At 37.4% G+C, this 18,970-nt stretch overlaps 1 protein-coding gene across 2 annotated transcripts in view; it reads left to right on the forward strand.

The window, feature by feature from the left end:
* Positions 1-1,658: 1,658 nt before the first annotated feature.
* RORA (RAR related orphan receptor A) overlaps positions 1,659-18,970 on the forward strand; it is a 144,971-nt gene continuing 127,659 nt past the window's right edge. For both annotated transcript variants that reach the window (XM_026856214.1, XM_026856215.1), the window contains exon 1: positions 1,659-1,680. In XM_026856214.1, coding sequence (XP_026712015.1) covers positions 1,665-1,680 — 16 coding nt within the window. In that variant the 5' untranslated portion in view covers positions 1,659-1,664. The remainder of the gene's footprint in view (positions 1,681-18,970) is intronic.

Genomic DNA, 18,970 nt, shown 5'->3' on the forward strand with positions numbered 1-18,970 from the left:
GCCCACATCTGTTTGATGGAACTTACTTGTACAGTGGAGTCAGCATAATTCTTTTATTAAAGGGCAGCCATTTAATTAAGCAAGCAATTATTTATACATATACAGAAAAAATTATGTGATAACTCCTTTTATTTTGTTTCTTATGCAAATTGGTGTTCTAACATTGTTATTTTCTCATTATTACTAAATGCATTTATATTTTTCAATTTCTCTAACTGGATTGATACCTGTTCATTATGATGAAGATACTTTTTTGGTAGATGTGATTAAAAAAATAGAAAATATCAATAGCAGGTAGTCTCTGGTGGTGGCTATTGCCCTTTCTAGGTATTCTTGTTACATTCATAAAAGCAGTAGCTGAAAGCAGGTGAAATAATCTTTATTTGCTTCTGTCAGTCACAGCAAAATATTTCAATGTCAAGCTTCTGGCAAGGTAAGAGGGCTCTGTTTAGCCGCAGAGGCAGAAAATTCCTTTAATACTTAGTCCGACTGCAGAGTATGCAGCTGCTTAAGCAGGAACTGCCTTGAGTTATCCAGGGTAGAAGTGTGCTGCGAAGCGGTAATGTAACGGCTCAACTTTTAATAAGGAAAACTTTCAACATCATTAGTTGCATGCTGTGAGTGCGCAGCTTGGGTGGGCATAACAGGGCATGCTTGCTCAACGCTCAAAGCTGGCCTAAAGTTTGTTTACAAGATGACAAAGTTTTGCTATTTTCTGATGTTTCCAAGTGTTGGCTATTTACTATGTTTGCCTCTTAATTATTTGTTCGATTATGAAAAGAGGAGGGCATTAGCAATGACTGGTCATTAATGAAATGATTCTGTGCTTCATTTCACTGCTGTCTGCGTTGCTACCTGGTCAGTGGATTTTTCTTTTTGCTGGTTGATCTTACAAGTGTGGCAGTTTCCTGTGACAAAATCACTACAGCTGCAGTCAGTATTTCTGAATAACATAGAAGAGGTGTAAATAATAATTATTCTCTGATTTCATGCCTCAAATTTCAGCTGCCTTATGATGCAGGCTGCGATAGAACCTTCAACTGGCTTCAAGTTCAGTTTTTAGTGTTATCTGAGGAGTGTAACTATCAATTCAAATGATTCAGTGGCTGTATTAAATATTATCACATTGAAAATAATAAGAATAAGAGAGTATTGAATGCCTCAGGGTGATGTGGGTTTTGTATTATTAAATATTGATTGAGAATGTGCATTTAGTTTAAGACAAGGTTTCAAAAGGAACAAAAAAGGATTGAGATTTTCAGACAGGCCTACTTGCATTTTAGGATGTTCTGTTGTTGCTCATTTTCCAGGGAGGTAGCATCCTTCTTTCCCAAATTCTTATGCAAATCTTTTAACTGATACAGGGAAGAAATACTGACATTATTTGCTCTCTGCGAACTGTTACTGTACCTAGACTAAATTTCTTGATGCGGGATTAAAGTCTGTTATCTAAGAAGTAAGGTTTAGGGTTTGCCTTTTAATCAGGGTTAAATTCTTGCTTTGGAAATAATACTTTCTTTGGCTAATCAGAAGGAAATTAGTGTTAATCACATAGAGTGCCTTTTGTTTTTTTCTGTGCTGTTTTCTCCAGGGGAGTAATGTGTTTGTCCAGAGAGTACATGCTGCTGACCACACAGTATAGTCTCCAGATTTCTGTGAAGCTGATGTTTCCCATGCCGTGTAAGCCAAAACCCTCAGGCCCTATCTTTGTGAAGTACAGTGATTGTTAAAATATTAAAAAACATGCTTCTTCCCATGACACATACTATGGAGGAAGCCTTTGAGACTACAGTCCTTAGATTGGCCCTGATTTGGGAATAATGCCCTCCAAACGTTAATTATCTGAGAATCTAGTGACCATTAAGAACTAATTAGCAAGGTGCCTTACTGATACATGAAGGAAGTATAGAAAATAAGAGGATAACTTCATAGCATGCTACAAAAATTCAGAATTTCTATTGTTATGTATGCTTATTCATACATCTGAATCTAAGAAGGGAGCACATCTGCTTTTATATCTGCAAAGAGGATGTATGGCTAGAATGAATCCTGAAGATCAAGATAAAACGTAAGTGATGTCTGTAGATGCCTTGCTTTGAGGGCAGACTTCGGACAGACTTATTTCTGGATCTCTTTATTCCTCCAGATCAGTTGTAGAGTCCACATTATCTTGTGAAATCATTGCATGTGTCAATATCTCAGGTTAGTTTGGGAATAAATTTTGGCTTTGTGCACAAATGACTAGCCTTCATCCAAGGGAAAGCACCTTCTTTTGGGGCTTGCTTATATTCTGCAGCTTGGCAACAACTCAGGCTTTTTTTAAGTCATTAGAAATATCATAGCAATGTGTGCCCAGTTGCCCAAGAATGTAGGTGAGCACAAGCAGAGGTCTGCTATGGAATGAAGGTATGTTGAGAATTCAGTTTGCTGGCTACAATAATATTCCACATTTATTAAACGATATATGAAATACAGATGGAAGTGATCCCAAGGACATATGACCACATTTGGCTGCTGAAGTGGGTGCAACACGCTGATTTATATCAGAGATTAATTTCACTCCAAAGTAGAAGAGACTTTTGGGGAAAGAAAAAGACTGTACCACCCAGCACTGTCAGAATAAAGGAAACCAATGTGCTAATCAGAATGACTGATGACAGAATAATTCTGAAAAATATCTAAATATTTTGTCTTATTTCTTTATAAATGAGGGTTAAACTACTATGTAAAAAGCAGCTACCAAAACTAAAATAGCTGTTCAAGAAAGACGGCAAGAATTAGCAATCAAATCATTGTACATGTGAAAGTTATTACAGCTAAAATAAAAAAAAAAAATTTAGATCAGGGTTAATTATAAGATGATGCAGTAATATAATTAGTATTCTTCCTATGGAGGATTATGGGTCCTTCTAAATGCCCTTTTTGATTGCCTTCTTCCCTTTTTTAATTTCCTCCTTGTCCTTTTTGATTATCTACCCCATGACCCTCAGGGCTCCTAAATGTAATACAATTGAAATAACATTTTTGTTAGAGGTGTTTTTTTATATAGGCTATTAACCTCTTGCTTACCAAGTGCAAAGAAATTATTTTCTGTGAGAGCTTCACTAACCACAGAGGGACTCTCTAGTATCCCTGGAGTTTTTATGTAGTGCAGCTTTTTGCCTGTCCTGAAGCAGTCTCTAAGGATCTGTCAGGAACCAATCTGCATGAGAATGAGCAGAGAGAGAGAAGAGAACTTCCTCGGAGTCTATTTTACAGCTTGGCAAGATAAGACCTAGTGGATCTTTGATACTTCGAAGGCTGCTTCAGTGGTCTTAGTATGAGCATTAGGGTTTAATAGAAAAGACTGTTGTCAATTATCCTTTAATATGATTTTCAAAATATTCCTTTTAAAAAAATTATTACATTTAAGAGCAATAGGCTGAGATTTTTTTTCCAGAGAGTACATGAGATTCAGTTACTCTCTTCTTTGGAATCCTTAAGAGAACAGCAAGACTTGAGTCCATTTTGGATCCCATGAGAAACAAGGATCACTTCCTTCTTACTTTTCTCCAAATGAACTAATAAATTGTATTTTGCTGCTTAACAAACACACTTATTCTGTATATTTGTTTTAGGGTTAACATTTTTTATAAGTTCACTCTGTTGGAAAGGAACGCTGTTTGCACCTGGGGCGATCAGATATTGTTAACTTCCTGAGATGCCTTTCAGTGAATATTCTTCAATATATAGTATAAAACTAATGTGTGGGGGCACCTCAAAATACAGAGTGTTGGCTGTTAATTAAACTAAGTAGGTTGTCTTGCTTGTTTTCATTTAATGTCCTTTCTGAAGTCTAGCAAAGAGAAATCCACCTCTGTTTATAAATTCATGTCCATTTCAGGCATGAGTTTTAGGCTAGAGCTGAGGTAGTTTAAGATACTGTTTAAGATACTACCCATTGTCTATTTTTCTAAGTTTAAATAAACTCAAATTACATTTCAGGCATGCAAGAGAAGCGAGATCTTGTTTTTACTTGGCCAATAACTGGTCATAACCTTTGTGTGCAAACCTGAATGCATAAGCAATCAAAGCACAACGTGCTCGGTTTAAAATTACCCTGTGTGTAACCTATAGACTACAGTATCGATAATTCCTTGTCTGTACTTGGGGTTTGCATGAGACTTGTTGAATGGGGCAAGTCAAGGCTCTTCTGCTCTCAGACAATATCCCTTTCCCTATCTAGCAAAAGCATTGTGTGCATATCTTTCACTTCAGTCTCTTTACATGCTGGAAAAAGATAACTTAATATCATTAAGTTTTCTCTTTAGAATGATTAGCATTTTAATACTTAATGGAGAGGTCATTGGTTTTTGTTTTGCCAGTAATGCAAGTGAACTGAATTACCCTAGTTCTCAGTGCATCCCAAATAGGGTATTACAGCTGATGGGAGATTTGTAAACAGATGAAATATTTAGTTGCTCTTTATAACAAAGAATGGATTAAGACTTTCACCGAAACATTTTGATGCACTCTTTGAATAAAAGCAGTTTCTGTTGTGTTTCTATGCAGGTGTTTTGCCAAAGAGATTTAAGTGGTCACACGCATGGCATTTTAGCACAGTGATGCTAATAGGGTGGCATTAGAACAGATTCATTAGCATTGGTAGAGAATATAGCCAATGAGAGAGTACTTCTAAGAAGAGAGAGTTTTCTACTTTGTGTTAACTTGTGTCAAATATTTGTTAAAAATTTCCTTAACCATTCTCATTTTAAAAAGTGAGACTAAAGGAAATAGGCGTGTAAACACAGTTAAGTAACAGTAAATAAAGTCTGATTGCTTTATCATCTTCTGCAGCCCTTGCTTCAACTGAACAAGTACAATGTTAACCTGGAATGGAGTGTGCAGTAGTACATCATGGAGCTGAGCTATATGAAAGTGGGAAGAGAGTCTTTGTTTTTTGAAGTAGGGCTACTGTTATGCTCAATGTTTTTCAGTGATGCTGAGGTCTGTATGCTTTTCACTGTTGGCAGAGAAAAATACCCAGCAGATACTAGGAAAACCATATGTTATTAGACATAAGGGTGGGGCCAGGAGAGGAGAAGCACAATTTTTTTTTTTCTGTGTTCAGAGAGCTGGATGCAAGAATACATCATCACTCCCTATTTTATCCCCATGTGAAGGAGTTCATATAAGCTCATCTGAAGAAGAAAAATCAGCATCAAACAGCTCTTAAAAATTTTCTGTACAAAAGTAGTATTAGGTGAGGTGTTGGTGTTGAATAGTTTTGAAGAAAGCAATCCTAGCCAAAGATAGAAGAAGCACCACGAAGTTACTTTTCTGTGTGGAAAAAGATACTGATGATATTTTAGAAAAAGTGTCAGAAGTTAGTACTTTTTGGAATGAGAGTAAGTACATGTTACTGTGTCTTCTGATATTTGATACGGGGTTTTTTTTTGAGAAATAAACTGCTTCCTTCTTTTTTTTTTTAGCCTGGAACTTTCATGCCAATAGAATATTTGTGTCTCATTGGTCTGAGAATGACAACACACATTTGGTAAAAGTCATTGGATGCCACACTTAAAACATTCTTGGGTGTCTGTACTCATTTTGAAGTGTTTTAGAGTGAAAAGACCAGTTTTTCAGACTGTCAAACCTGGAAGCCTAGGTAGGAGGACCACTGGGAAGTTTTCCAGTGCTGCATCTCAGCAGAGATCTGGAGAGTGCTGAAAATTAGCAGCTTGGCAACAACACCGATAGACTATAAAACTTCTCTATTGGCACTTCACAGTGAGAGGCAGTTGAACTATGAAGTTCTGGATCACTGTTTACCTACAGTCCAAGTTTAGTTCCATCACTCATCCTATCCTCTGTCTCAGAGCGTTGTAGTACATTTGGTCAGCTTGCATTATGTTTTTGAAACTGAAAGAAGGAAAAGGAACAAACTGCGTGTTGTTCCTGGAATACACTAGTAACTTGCTTTTGAGATGAAACAGCTGTGTGTGCAGAGCTCACAGCTTGTGTTTCTTGGGACCAGGACACCCTTGCCTTGCTTTACTGGATTCTCTCCTTGATTCCAAAATAAGTGATGGCCATTTTCATTTTTCATACTTATAAAAAATGCCTACAGCAAAAGAGCAAGAAAAATGAAATAGGAAACAAAAGCACTACCTAAATTCTGCTTTTTTATTAGCACAAACAGGGAAACAGTAGATATTCCCATCATTTTAAGACTTGTCTTTTTATTCTCTGTTAGCCAGAACCCCAGGGTAGAGCCTCTCGTGGTCTCAACTACAGCTACATGTTATCATGCAAATCAGACAGAATTAAAGGTTAGGTCTAGACCATGCATATACTGTCTTCGTTAGCCAAGGCTGCCCGTGGGCTTAAGTTTGCCACATGGATTACGTCCACAATACCTGGAAAAGGGGTGAGAGTGGGAGGCTACATTCCAGCCAGTCCTCTCCTGTGGCTGAGTTGTTGGATTTGGTAAGTGAGATGACTGAATCAAGACTTGGAACAGGTGTGTTTGGTAGTGTGGGTCATTGAAGGGCTGACTTGAAAATGCAGGTGTAAGAGGCCCACCTGAACTTTCTGCTGAGGTACTTCTGCTGAGCTGATTCCACCTTTCTGAGGTGTGTTCTAAGGCCTGGTATCCTGTGTGTCAGCCGGTGGTTTGCCAGCCTCTGACTGAGTAGGAGATTGGCCTTTTAATGTTCTTTGAGATGGTGCTCAGGAAGAAAATGAATCAAAACATTTTTTAAAGTTTGGGCGTTTGGTTTAGTTTTCTGGTTTTGTGTTTTTGGTTTGGATTCAGTTTGTGGGGTTTTCTATGTTTGTATATTTTTTCAATTCAAACATTTAAACCCTCGTGTTCTGGGCTTGAAAAGCTGTGAAAATGTGATGGTGATTGGCCTATATTCCTTAAAAATCTGTACTTTTAATTTATTTCCTAATATGCTGGTATAACTCAAATGTTTTTCATGCTTTATAGTTTGTTGTTAAATAAATGATGCATGGTGGAGCTTTATGAGGCTTGAGGAGTATTGGGGGGGAACACATACATAGTCATCTATCTTCTAAGACATAGTTCAAAAGAAAGATCAGCTTTTCACAGGAAAAGAGATCCTTTCCTGTGTCTTATTTTCAGTAATCTGTGCAGAGGGCATGAAGTTAGGACAGGCTAGACCCAGAGTTTCTTGTGACCTGTACTGTCACTGCCTGTTCTTCAGGGGTTGTGCAGTAGAGAATCTAAGTTACAGCTCGGAAGGGAGATGAGGCTCCAGGTCTTCAAAGGCCTAAGTCAGCTGCTTGTTGTGCTTCTAAAAGGAAGGATTTAATGTATGCCAGGACTGAAAAAGAATACCAAGTGTTTCTTTTGGCAGGGACACTGCAGAGTGTGTACTCTTGAAAAGAAAATACTTTCTCGAGGGGGAAGTGGTGTTTCCTGTTGTTGGTACCTGTCTTCATGGTTCAGCCTCAGAATTTGAAAGACAGTTTGATTCCAGCACGCTTTGCTTGACCAACACCAGCAGATAATGTTTCTGATACCTGGGCTGTTAGCAGCCTTGTCAAAACAAGAAAAAGTCTAAATCACTGTGTTTGTCAGTGCACTTGTCACCTACACTGTAGTAAGGGCCCAGAATGTGTTAACTTGACACGACATGGGAAAAAAATATTGTATAAAAGACAATTTTCCCCAAATAGAAACTCACAAAAGATAAGGAACGCTGCTTAAAACAGAAACCACAAAAGCTGGGAAATTACAAATTACAGATATTAGTCATCCTTTACTGGCAAGAGGAGGCAATAAAAAACCCCCACATGTTCAAATATGGTGTGGCAAGTAAGGTGACTCTTAATAGAGGAGGCAGTAGTGCTAGGATCTGTTCATCTCGAAAATGTTGTATACAATGAGCAGACAGCAGTGGACTGACATTTTGAGAAGGTTTTGACATGCACAACTCTCTGATGCCTTTGATAATAGCTTGTTATTCTAACTGTAGACTGGCTCTCCTCTAAATTTACTCTGGCTACACCCTGGGTATGAGAAGTGGTCTGTGCACCTTTCAAATATTCCAGACCTTAATTACGGTGGCACTGTTAACCATAAGGAAAAGTTGGTTGAACCTTGAGGTCTGCTCAGTTTAAAAGAAGATGTGATGTTTTAGCAAGATTTGCTTATACTCTGAGTATAACAGGGAAGAGTATCCCCCTGAATGAGGTTAAGTTACTATATTGTTAAACAATTTTAAAAAAAGTTATTAAAAACCATAATAAGCAGAATGATCTCTGTTCAGGGTACAGAAGCATTCCAGACAGAATGAAAGGTAGGAGGCTCATAAATGAATCTCTTAACAGTTGATTTTTCAGAGATTCTTTTGTGTATGCCAAAGAACGTGAAAGCCGTGTTTAAAAATTTAAGGCCATGATATGTTCTGGTTCTGTGGAGCAGCAGAAGGAAGGAGCTTTTTACAGTGCTATAATTCCCTATCCAGCAGCTTTTTAAATTAAGATGTTTATGACATCTGTTTGTACTTAATGGAATGCACATAGAATTGGTTATAAATTATTGCTTTTTTTCTCAGATTTTTGCACTCAGTGGGTCAGGTGGTTATGATTCTGCTGTTGTCAGTGCAGTAAATGCACTTTAACTTAAAAAAAAAAAAAAAAAGTAGTAACCTTTCCCTCTCCCTATTTATCTTTCCAGTGGCTGAGAATTTTGTAGTAAAAATATTCAACAACAGTGAGTTATGAAGCTTTTTTTTTTTGGTAATGCAGTCATTTAACAGCTTTAAATTGGCAGTTATCCCATCCACCTTAATCCTCTTCACAGTTTGCAAGTAGTCAGCTGAGAGCAAGAGTGCACTAGGACTTAATAGACTCTAGTGTTTCAACTACAGCATTGGTATTTAACTTCCAGAACTGCTCTTAAGTGCCTACTAAAACCCTACAGCTTCGGTTTCATTAATTAGAGACTCCCTTCCACTGATTTGTGGAAAACATAGCCAAGATGTTCTTTCAGCTCAGTAAATATTTATATAAGTCGTGTATGATTTTTAGTAATGAATACTGCTCATTTTCAGTGCATCCAAAAGAGGCTCTTTCCACATATTAACAGATTCCTTGTCTGACCCCTGCTGAGTGTGGCAGTTCAGGTTAGGAAAAGGAAAATTTAAATCTTGTCATTTTTTGAAGGTCTTTTTCTGAACTCTGCTTTGCCATATCATCATTTTTCATCATATATGCCAGGAGTTTGAGTGAAAAATGGAAAAAAAAAAACACAAAAAACAACATCCAAACAGTGGATAGCAATTACTAATTTAAACCAACTGGCCATTACTATCGTTGAGTATCTGTCAGATAACTGAATGTTATACTGTGATGATATTAGTCAAGAACTTATCAGGATATATTTATATGAGCTTTCTGGGATGTATTAGCACCTTTCAAACTTAATCCTATTTATCCTCACCCATAGAATCCCTGTGAGGCAATATTATCCCTGTAACACAGATGGGGAACGGAGATTGAATGCCTGGCTCAAGGACACATTCAAAACCCTTGCCTTAGATGTATTGACAGAATTGCCCGTCTGTATGGGAAAATACATATCCAGCTCTTCACATGTACACATTTAGCTGCATATACAAATATCTATTTTCTGTGCGCACAAATGAAAGTAGGTACTGAAGCATTGAATTCCTTTATGGAAACTTCACAAGAGCTGCTTGGAGAATTTCTCTGGTGTTTTTAATTAGTTGTGGATTCTTACTTTCAAAATTACTTTTTTTCTTCCTTCAGTTGTCTCTCCTGTGTCCTTTGCTTTTGATTCAAGTACTACTCTTGGTTGCCTTTATGCAGTGCTACTGGTGTCACAAAGTAATGTGTTATTTTAATGAGAAGTGTCTTAGGCAGTTTTCCTAGATTATTTATTCATTAATGTACGTGGTTCAGAGAAATAAGTATGTTAGCTCTTTAAGGATTGACGGAACACTGGGGGCACATCTTCCTGGGGATACTTGGGTTAGCATAAATATTTGGATCACAAGAGAATGCTAAACTAACTCTGTCCACTTTTCTGCATTGTGGTGAGATAGAACCATAGTAACGTCTCATAAAAAGTAATTTCTGAGGTAACAAACTCACATATTTAAGACTGTAGAACACAAGAGCTGCCAGGAGACATCCTATATTTTTCTTAATGCATAGAATAACCTTGATATAACTCTAATGAGCATGAGTAACTAATTACTTTTTAGTGGAGCTCATCCTACAGTTTTCTGTTCCGTTTATTGCATGTATTAACTAGGAGAGACCAGAAGCTACCCAGAAGCGTTTCTTGCAGGCAGGCTGTATTATCTCAAAAGTGAGCATGTTAAACGATGTTGTCTGGCTTAAGGCACGTGCCAGGTTATATAGTTCTTGCCCACCAGGTCAGGGTACAGTATTCCATCCCATACTGGTCATGTTGAAGTTAATGGGACTTTTGTATGCATGTGGTGTGCCGTGGCCCCACAGAACCTTGGAATGCCATAACTGTAAAGTTCTCTTTGAAAGCAGTTAAAAAAAAAGAAAACCCAAGCAAGCACCTATTTCATGAGTTGGTGCCAAATCTAAAAGCAGGCAAATTCAAAAGAGGGAAGATTGATTGTAGTAAGTATGCACAGTAGTGGCCACAAATATTTTCTCAGAAACCAATATAGAATGGAAAGTGAATCTTCAGCTATTAGCAATTAGATGTGCAGGGGGAGCATTCACACTTTCTATCTGTGTGGAACTGTATTCCCTAAATATAAGGTTACAGGAACTCTAGGCACCTGAATTAGATGCCTAACATTAAAATAAGTTGCAATTCCTTTCTATATGTGCCAAGGCAGTGCTTTGGCAGCTCTGGGTTACTTGATGCGGACCAGCATCGCTGATTTCCACGCTGTGAAGTTCAGGTCCAGTCTGGGAATCGACAGTACTCAACTGAGAGCTGCTAGGGGATCCTCCTGCTGTGAGCATCTGGCTGTGGTTTGACAATCCTTCTCTTCATCTCCAGCTAAGGACCTCACTTCAGCCAATCTGACTTTTGTGTTTCATGTTGCTAAATTTTCTGTATTCTGCAAAAGATCATAAATCCACCTGTAAGGATGATCATCTGTAATTTCAGATTTTTAAAACTGAAAGCTTTTTTTCTTAAATGACATTCTTTCTATATTTTGTCCTTTTAGAAGTATTTCTGAGGGTATCTCTGCTGTCTAGGGATAATTATATAGATGTGTGGTGTGCAAATACAGTAATAAATTCAATGCAAAAAGTACAATCTTATGCAAAAAAGTTTAAAAATACTATTCTGGATCATTTTCAAGAGAAACAGCTTTGTTGAAATTGACTGCTGTTAGGCAATATCTTAGCTAAACTCAGTGGTTTAGTGCAGGAAATGGGAGAAATCTTCTGAAGCCCATGTCATTTTCTTACCAGCTTTTCACCTGTGTACCAAAGAGCTCCATTCAGAGCTTTTGTTGACTGTAGTTGGCAGTCGTCTTTCCCTTTTAGCAGAGACCAGTACTTTACCGCTTAAAATGTAGGAAGTCATTTAAGCACTTCAAATATTTGGATGAGAGTTTTCTTTAAGTCACTGAGACAGCTTGTGAGTTAAAAGTAAGTTTTCTTGATGAATGAGCCTGAAGAGCTAAGCTTCCCCCCCGTCTCCCCCCCCCAAGATCTAGCTCATCCTACTGTGAGACGAAGAGCAGTGGCAGAAGAGACATTTGCCCTGCTGCAGCTTGTTGGATTAAAGAGAACGCTTTGTATTGAGTGTTGTCAATGCAGCAACTTTTGCAAGCTCTGAATTTACTTATAAAAAGTTATTTTTTAATTGCCCCAGGACAAACCCTTGCATGTCATACTTTTGCCTGGAGAAAGTTTTTTTATGGAAATACTTTTTTTTTTTTTTTTCCTAAAATGGTATAGAGGATGTCTAGAGTTTGTCAAGCCAATTGATCCTCCAGGGAATGTGCTGACTTTCAGTATGTATGGAGGATTTTTAAAGCAGATGAGCGAAATCCCTTCTCAGATAAGATGCTTTCTATTTTGTCAGTTAAGAGCATCCTCAAATCAAAAAAGCTCAAACATAATCAAATCTCCCTTCCTCAATCCCTTGCCTTTTCCTCCAAACCCCCTACACAAGCTATCCCCAAAAGGATAATCCTGGCAGTGATGTCATTAGAATGACTTTACAGACCAGTGCTCAATTTTCTTGTCTTGAGCTTCAATTGCTAATGCTGTAAATTTGAGCTGTGTATGTAAAGGAGTCAGGTTACGCCTTTTCCTCCACCCTTGTTTAATTTCCCTGGAGCTCTGAGAATAACTAATGTGGGATTATTTGGATATTTTCATCCTTTTTTTTTTTTTTTAACTGCAACACAGCTTCATATTGATTCCAAGCATTTGTAAAAGCTCTTGCTGTATTCCTGGGGGAATCTTTGTCTTCAGGGAGTAGAAAGTTTAAGGAAATAATTTTGCTGGCTAACTGTGGTGAGAGATAGTTACAGTTTCTGGTAAGTGTTGTGAATGGTGATACAAAGCAAAGAATAGACTGAAAAAGTCATTTGCTTTAACAAAATTTCTCTGTTTTTAAAAAATAAAATCTTTTAATTGTGACGATCTTCAGTGATTTTTACCTCTAGAGAATATTTCAAGAGTTAAGAAGCACCAGTGCATAAAGTTGATCCAAACTTTCATCAGGAATCATAACCCATCTTAAAAAGATTATCATATGAACTGACTAGGCAAAGAGTGGGAGAAACAGACTGAATTTACTGATAGGAGATTGTAGTATATAGAAATTACGTGAATTTTGCACAGTCATTGGAGGAATTGACGGCAAAACCAGAATGTGAGTACAGGTCCTTCAAGTCTTAGTGCATACTGTTGAAATCTTCACCAAGTAACTTCAGCCTGGCAGGTTCAGCGATGCTGTGTCAATCGTATCAGCTCACTGAAGTCATAGGAACAGGTCTCTTCCCACAGGCTTATGTGTAAGAAGAGAGATACATGACACTGATAGCTTCCATGAGTTCAGTGCACTGAGGGGAAAAAAAGGCTGAAGTCAGTCTGAAACGTGCATTGGAAGTAGGATTTTTGCTTGAGGCTTACATCTAAAATTAACTTTCTTTTTTCTGTGCCAAGTTGATGTACATATTGTAAGTGGTAAATGCTCGTCTGAAGTACTCTCCTGCATTTCAAGTTTAATGTCTAATAAACAAGAAACCTTTCAGATCTCAAAGAATGTGAATGGACAAGACTAACCCAGCCAGGATTTGAGACCTCCTAAGCTGCTTTGCAAATCGCATTCCACAAATCTATGGGTGAAGCCTGCGTGCATTGCAGCAGGGGGGTTTGGAATGGTGGATGCAACACACAGATTTACTGTCACACTGTAAACAGGAACACACATTTGCTTATTAACAGAGCTGCTGGAAGTCCAGAGGAGCAAGTGCAGAATCCCACCTGTACTTTTCAGGTACTTACAGCTGTGGTGTGATCATTGGTTTTGTGTACAGTACACATATCTACGAGGTATTTTAGGACATTTCTTAACATAAGGTGATCTTTCCTCCCCTTCTTTATCCACAGTGGGTATTTTCCTACTTTTGAGTAGAGCTTTTAAGGAAAAGTCTTTTAATCTCCTAATGGAAGATCTTTCTTACTTAATGGAAGGATTCTCCTCAGCCCAGGATCATCGGGAAAATATTAACCTTACCATACAATTACAGTCATGCCAGAGCCCTAATGTAAGTGAAAAATACATCAAGGTGGAATCTGTGCTCTATAATTGAATAGTTAAAGCAAACAAAACCTTAATTTGCCATAATTAAAAGGGCCTTTGTGCTGCAGAGTAATTGTGTCACTTTGGGGGCATTGATTCAGCATGTTCTTTTTGACTTGTCTTCCTAAGGTGGTAAATACCACTTTTTATATGTTATTGTTGTGGCACAGTTACAAAATGCAACTGGACTCCATTCTGATCTGGTTTATGGCTTTATTTACTGTAATTTAGATATCTCATAGGTATTTTTATTATAGAAATTCCAAAATATATTTTAGTTTAAGGGGATATTAACACCTTATTCTATTTCTTAAAACATAAAAATATATTATGAGCTGCATTTGAATTCTGGAACATAACCATCTCTGTAAAGGAACTAAGCTTTTCCACTAGTCCCTGAGTACAGGGATCTGCTGAGATTTTGACTGTATTGTACCTCACCAGCCATCACAGCAGTGCACTACACTGCAAAACAGCTGGCATCCTAAACACGTGGAAGTGACACCAGCAATGGTCTTTAAGTAAAGACTCTTCTTAAAGAAAAAGTGGAAAGTGAGTATCCAATTTGGGGTGTAATTATGCTAGATGAATGCAGTTAGATGAAAAATAAGTTTCACCAATTCTATTTAGATTTGTAGTACATACGAGACAAGATAATTGGCCCCTGTCTTTAGTAAAAAATGCATAATGTTACGGGGTTTTGAGATGTTTCAATTTATTAATTACAATTTCTTTAAAGAAAAATTATCTAATGGGGATTAAACATTTTTTTTCTGTACATGAACACTTTAAATGAGGAAAGAGTAGGCTGTCCTTCTCAACAGACACTGAGGAAGGTCATAGTTTTCCTCCATCATTTATAACTGGCACTGAAAGTGCAAGGTGAGTGAAACTTAGCAATTTTTATCACTTCTGTTGTGCTGTAGTATTAAATAACTGTTAAAAAGGAGCAACAAGTGTAGCATTCACAAGCTAGCTAAGAGGGAATTAGAAATTTGTCAGACTCCTGTCAAGAAATGTAGTTCACATCAGGAGCAACCAGTTTATTAATTTTGCTGGAGTCGACAGACTTTTCTCCAGAGTGTTCTCCCCTTTCCTGAAATAAGTTTAGTGATTTAAACTCAACTCTCCAGGGGTCTCAGCACTGAAGATGTCTGAAGTGTTGAAGTGCTACTTGTGCTATATTCAAGTCTCAAATTTTGCACGAACTTCTAGCACAAATCCTTCCCTCTCCCTATTTTCCCCTCATTCATCGAAGCTGATGAAGACGACATAATAGAATCTTACTTCTTTTCCTCGGGAGAGCAAAGCAATGAAAAGTTGAGATTCAACCTCAGTATATTTTGAAATAAAAAAAAAGTTACAGTCAGTCTCAGAAGAATACTGAAAGGCAAATGTACAAGCACATTGCAGCGAAAGTATTTAGTTAGGATAGATGAAATAATGTGTAAGGAATCAATTTTTCTGGATTAAAAATATGACTTTATAAATACTTTGCAGAACAACTGAGCAAAGAAAATATGCTCCTTATTAAAAATATATATGACCTTTCAATTAAACTTAAAATAACCCTCCAGTTATAGTAAGAACCTGATATTCAGAGTTGGCTTCATTTGATGCACAATAGGCCAAACTCATCCAAGGTGTTAAGTAGATGAAAGTCATTGGGGTGAACCAAGGAATTCAGTCAGCCTAATAAAATTCCTTCATGATTTTGAAAGGGCTTAGAAATAACTACCTTATGAGACAGCTGTCATTTTAAATCCTGTCGAAATCTACAAAGCAACACTGAATTCTCTGTAGTCAGTGTGGAATTATTTATTCAATACTATAGGATAATTTGAAAAAACTTTAGGAAATATTTACTTTCTGTGTATTCATTATGAGATTTGAGCACATATGCGTATTATAATGTGACTTTAGCACATTATTACATGAACTACTTTTAGAATGGTGGCCCAAATTTAATTTCTAAAATATATGTGGGTTACAGTATGAGATGCAGCATTAAAATTCTGGTCCTCAGATACGTTACAGTGCTTAATCTTGTGATATCTCCGTCATCTTGATGAAGTCATAAACTGATTATGAAAGATGAGGTGCAAAAATCCTTGCTTTTGCGTTAAGATTGCTGCTATGAACCAGGCAACCCAGTTTATAAATACATGACTTGCAGTTATGTAACTACTTAGTTTCTGTTTCTTTGTCTGCAAACTGCAGAAAGTGTTTGGGTTTTGAGGATATAAGCACTAACTTGACGATGTGAGGTACTGCAAAAAAGCCAACCCAGTAACACAAAGGAAAACGTAAAAAGTACCCGTGGCAGAGGTGCCTACTTCTTGGTGTGGGATAAATCTTAGCATTACACCTTTACTTATAGTCAGTCACAGAATTTACTTGGTAAAGTTCAATCACATAGGTTGATTGTAAGTTAGAGAAGGAATTGACCAAAAAAAAAAGTGATTGTAGCTTGCAAGTGTATCACCTTGTATGATATTCCTGGTTGTTCTCAAAAGTTATCCTGGACTTTATTGTGGCTATATTTGGATTAGAGATCTCCCAGAGCGACTTGTATGTCAGAGCAAATGGGGCTGATAAATCACTTCATAGTCTCCTTCTCCCACACCATTTTTTTCAGCTCGGCAGAGAAGCCATATCTGTGTTGTGTCAGGGGGGATTGTGCTAGTCAAAATGCCATCCTTCAGATAAAATATGTCGCTAATTTCAATTACTTTCTAACTTTCCTATTTCTTTTTCCATACCAGCTTTACTACCTGACCATCTCCTTTTCACTGCTATCAGAGTTGTACATCTGAGTAGTCCATGGATACATCTGTTCTTTGTTAGAAGTGACCGTCGTCAGAGTTGACCAAGCAGTATTTTTCATAGACAGTAGGAACTGCTTAAAGGCATTGGAATGTGCTACAGTCAAAACTTAGTTGCAAGGTGCCCTTCTCATTGGCATTGGCATCTGTGCAATACTAACAATAATCTTTGTCCGTTGTCCTCACTTTATTCAGCAGTTAAAACTCTATGAAGCTGAAATTCTGTTTTGTCGTGGATTAAGAGCATACTTAATGCTCTCATACTGGGTTTCCATGAGGACTTCCATTTCCCAGAAATTGCCTGCCGTATACCATTGCCACTGGCTTAAAGGTGCAAAAAACAAGTAGCATTTTTATTTGTCCATGCAGAAATACTACTCTGCTTTGAATACATTAATAAATTGTAGGTGGTTATCTCTTTTACTGATGAGTGTACGAATTTAACATCTCATAGAAAGGCGTTAGAAGAATTGTAATATATACTTTTTAATTAGGTAAATGTTACTTATTTGAAATAACTCATCTGTGAACACTCTCTCTTTTCATGGTTATTCCTGAGAACCAGGCAGTTAGGACTGACGTTTGAATTGGTAATGAGTTTTTGGATTTTTGAAATTACAGCAGTCTTGATGATCATCTTATTTCAAGAGAAGTGAAGGTATTTGACTAAGACCAAAAAGAGGGAGAATACTTGGATGTAACTAACCAGCAGGGCATGTTGCAGCATACCTACTAACCAAGTATGTCAGCTGCGAGCTTTGATTTAAGCTCTTATAAAAAAGAGGATAGATGCATAGATGTAGACTTGAAGTTTCTGAAGTCCAAAACAGTTCTGCCCTTTTTGTTTGTTTTTAAATTTTGTTTTAATTTTAAAGAAAGAGGTACATACATGCAATCATTTAAAACCACATATTGCTGTGAAAGTATAATTCAGAAGATGATGCTATATCATTTCTTTCCTTTCACCAGAAGAATCCTTGGGGTTTGGTGTCAGATGGATACACAGAGCCCACCTGATCCTGACAAGTCACTCCCATCTCAAGTGATGTAATACTGAATGAGTTTTAATGAAGATAGTTACACTAAGCAGAAATATGGACGATAGAAAGAATTGACATTGCAGCTGCTGATACTTCTCTAAAAGAAATGCTACATAATTGTATGAGACAGCTGGACAAAGATACTTCCAGGGTGTGTACAGACATCTATGAGTGACAGCTTCTAATAGTTTTAATTATACTAGTACATAATTTACAGAAAGGGCAACTGGGTGAGAAGTGTGAAGATAGTGCAGGAGACTGCTCTCCAGAATGTATTTGCATTCTGTAAAATGTAGAGTATCTTATGTGGAATATTAATGCTTTTTCACATAGATTCTGCCATATCAAATAGCACACGTTGCAGTATGCTGTGAGCGGCTTAATGCTCGACAAGACTGGGTTCTGTGACTGGTAAATATTTGTTACTTTGTAATGCTGAAAGCTGGAGGCCTAAATCTTAAATGATTAATTTTGTAGATACAAACCCTGTATCTAAAAGCAGGTAGCACTGCAGCACCAACGTTCACTGGACATGGATCAGTAACTCATGAATTAAGGAAATTTATTTCTTGGGGGGGCTTGTTTTGTTGTATTTTATGAATGTATCAGCTTCCAGAGTTTTATGATCATATTCTACTTATGGACAAATCATTACCAGGTTTTTTTCTGGTCATAGAAATAATGAGAAGATTGTCTCCTGTGGCATCAGTGAGATCACAGAAGATAAATGGATATATTCTGAAATATGACAGATTTTAATGAAACGTATTATGGGCTAGAATAATAAGAAAATAACGTACAACCATGTTTTAAAATGTGTTCTAAATAGAAACCCATTATTTTCCTTCCCTGATGTAAGAATATCCATCAGATCATTTTAAATCATAATCCAACGTATTTAAGTTTGCAGCATTCTTAGTGAATTGCTATTGCACAAAATGCAAGTACCAAAGACTACCACTACACATTTGATAGTTGTTTGGTTTTGTTTCAGTTTGTTTTGGTTTGCATAGCTGAAAGAGCTTTGGCAGCCTGTGTGAAAATGTTCACATCATACTTGTAGCTACCTGAAGGCACAGAATTGGGGCACTGAGGCTTCTTTTTATCTCCCATCTTGAAGGACTGCCTCTAGGTGAGAACTGGCGTAATCAGGACGGCTGCAGCCTTGTGGTTGCTATCTCAGCCAATATCTCAGCTCCTGGGCCTCTCTGAGAATTTCAGTTTTGCTCTAAGGACAGTTAGATTTCCATGCACCTGGAGAAATGACTGAAAACGGTTGCCCTGAGTTAACATACAGGAAGATAGCT

This window comes from Athene cunicularia (genome assembly GCF_003259725.1).
Source record: "Athene cunicularia isolate RWA chromosome 10 unlocalized genomic scaffold, athCun1 chr10_part1, whole genome shotgun sequence".
Classification (NCBI taxonomy): Eukaryota; Metazoa; Chordata; class Aves; order Strigiformes; family Strigidae; genus Athene; species Athene cunicularia.